General features: G+C 67.5%; 1 protein-coding gene across 1 annotated transcript; it reads right to left on the bottom strand.

Annotated features, from left to right (window-relative positions):
- Positions 1–1073: 1073 nt before the first annotated feature.
- ATOH1 (atonal bHLH transcription factor 1) lies at positions 1074–1955 on the bottom strand. Its single transcript, XM_050896595.1, has one exon. It carries the CDS (start codon positions 1953–1955, stop codon positions 1074–1076), a length of 882 nt encoding a protein of 293 aa, XP_050752552.1.
- Positions 1956–2243: the final 288 nt, after the last annotated feature.

The following is a 2243-nucleotide window of genomic DNA, read 5'->3' as shown; positions in this document are numbered from 1 at the left end:
GGGTTTTGACACCGCCCCGACTCGGGGCGTGCGAGGAGAGAAGCTACACCCGACCGCGCTTGCAGGCTGGTTTTTGGTTTTTTTTCCCCACGTTTATTTGATCTCAAAAAAAATTTTAAAATTAAAATACATAAAACAATGGCAGCTGGCTTTTCTAAAATTATAATAAACGATTCTCGTCGTAGAAAAGTTGTTTTTTTTTTAAAAAAGAGAAGCAGAAATAGTAGCACACACTCCATAATAAATACTTTTCCTATTATCACAAAAGCAAAATAAAACGGACATAAAAGTTTGACACGACAAAAGTGTTTTCGTTTTGAAAAGAGCGTTAGGATTAAGTGGCTTAATTAAATATTGGTCTCCAATTGGCAGTTAGTTAGTAGCTTTCCTCTTGAAACCGCATCTCCAGCCGCTGATAAAGTGCTTGCGCCAAGTTTCCCCCCAAAAGACGCCGACATGGTGCGCTAAGGAAAATCCACCTTTTCTCCGCTATTTACAGGACAAGACGGTGCGCTATTTACTTGTGTGCGCGCGCGTGTGTGTTTGCACAGCAATACGACTCAGGGCAGGATCAGTGTCCTGGAAGACGCGGCTGTCAGCACGGCTGCACGCCCGGGTGGGGAGGGCGCCGGGGGCACCCCTGCCCGCCGGGCAGCAGCAGCAGCAGCAGCGGGACCAGACTTTCTCCTTGTGCATCGCCTGCTCGCCGGCGGCGCAAGCCAGGCTCCGCGCTGCAAGGTGGCGTGTTGGCAGGCGGGAACGGCAACGACTTCTAGGCAAAAGAAACTTTAAAAGTGGTAGCTAAAAATGAAAAAAAAAAAAACCAAAACCCCCCAACCAACCCTGACAGATAGGGCGGGTACAGTCACTCGCTAACAGCCATTCCCCTGCACAAATCCAGGAGCTGCCAGGGGTGGGAGGAGAGGGGGCGGATTTCAAAGCGGCCGAGGGCAGCCGATGCCATCCGAGACGGCACCGCGGCCGGCTGCTCACCCCACGGCGGAGTCCGTGCTCCGAGGGGCGGCCGCAGCCCCGGGTCGGCCCGGGGAGGTGCTGGGGACGGCGCCCCCGCCCTAGCTGGCCTCGTCGGAGTCGCTGTAGTGGGAGCGGGGCGAGAACTCCCCGTCGCTCCTGTGGGACCGGGGCGACGTTTTGCTCCTCTCCTGCGGCGGCTGCCCGGGCTGCGGCATGAGGAGGGCGGGGGAAGGGGCTCTCTGTCCCATCAGGGCGCCCTCCGCAAAGGAGGGGAAGTGCAGCGGGTCGAGCTGCACCGAGTAGCCCCCCGCGGCCGGCGGCGGGGGGAAGCGAGTCCTGCCGTGCCCGGGGGGCGAGGCTCTCGGCGGCCCCGGCTGCGGCGCCGGCGGCCCCGGCGGCGGCCCGGCTCCGGCGGCGCAGGGCGGCTCGAAGGGAGCCCCGCGGTGCTCGGCCTTGCCGGGGGCGTCGGAGGGGGCGGCGGGGCTGTGCAGCAGCTCGGCCAGGGCGCTGATGTAGATCTGCGCCATCTGCAGCGTCTCGTACTTGGAGAGCTTCTTGTCGTTGTTGAAGGAGGGGATGACGTTGCGCAGCTGGTCGAAGGCGTGGTTCAGCCCGTGCATCCGCCGCCGCTCCCGCGCGTTGGCCGCCAGCCGCCGCTGCTTCTGCACGCCGCTCACCTGCGCCCGCAGGCCGGGCCCGCCGCCGGCGCCGGCGCCCCGGGGCCGCCCGCCGCCCGCCGCCGTGCCCCGCGCCCCGCCGGGGCCGCTCCCGCCGCCCCGCGCCGCGCTCCCCTCCGCCGCCGCCTCCTCCTCCTCCCCGGGCAGCAGGTAGCGGGGCGAGGCGGCGGGCAGGCGCGCGGCGCAGCACACGCCCAGCCAGCCCGGGGCGAAGCCGCAGCCGCCCGCCTCCGGCCCCAGCGGCGGCTCCGGCGCCCCCGGCTCCCGGGCGCCCTCGGCCCACGCGGCCCGCGGCAGGCTCATGGCTCTAGCGCGGGCGCCGCGCGCCCATGGGGGCAGGGCCGGGCCGGCTCGCGGCAGCGCCCGCCCGCCTCGCGCGTGGCGGCCCGACGTCTCCGGTGTCGGCCGGGCGCCGCGCCCCCCTTTAAGGAGCGGCACGCGCCGGGGTCCCCCCCCCGCTCCCCCCTTCCCTCCCTCGCGCCCCACCCCTCCCGCCGCCCGCCCTCCACTCGCGCCGGTCGCGTGTCGGCGCGGCCAATGGCGCGCGCGCGGGGGACGGCGCGTGCGGGGCGCCAATGGCGCGCGGGGCGC

The sequence above is a fragment of the Gymnogyps californianus genome, chromosome 4 (assembly GCF_018139145.2).
Source record: "Gymnogyps californianus isolate 813 chromosome 4, ASM1813914v2, whole genome shotgun sequence".
Classification (NCBI taxonomy): domain Eukaryota; kingdom Metazoa; phylum Chordata; class Aves; order Accipitriformes; family Cathartidae; genus Gymnogyps; species Gymnogyps californianus.
This window is presented reverse-complemented; position numbering and strand designations above follow the sequence as displayed.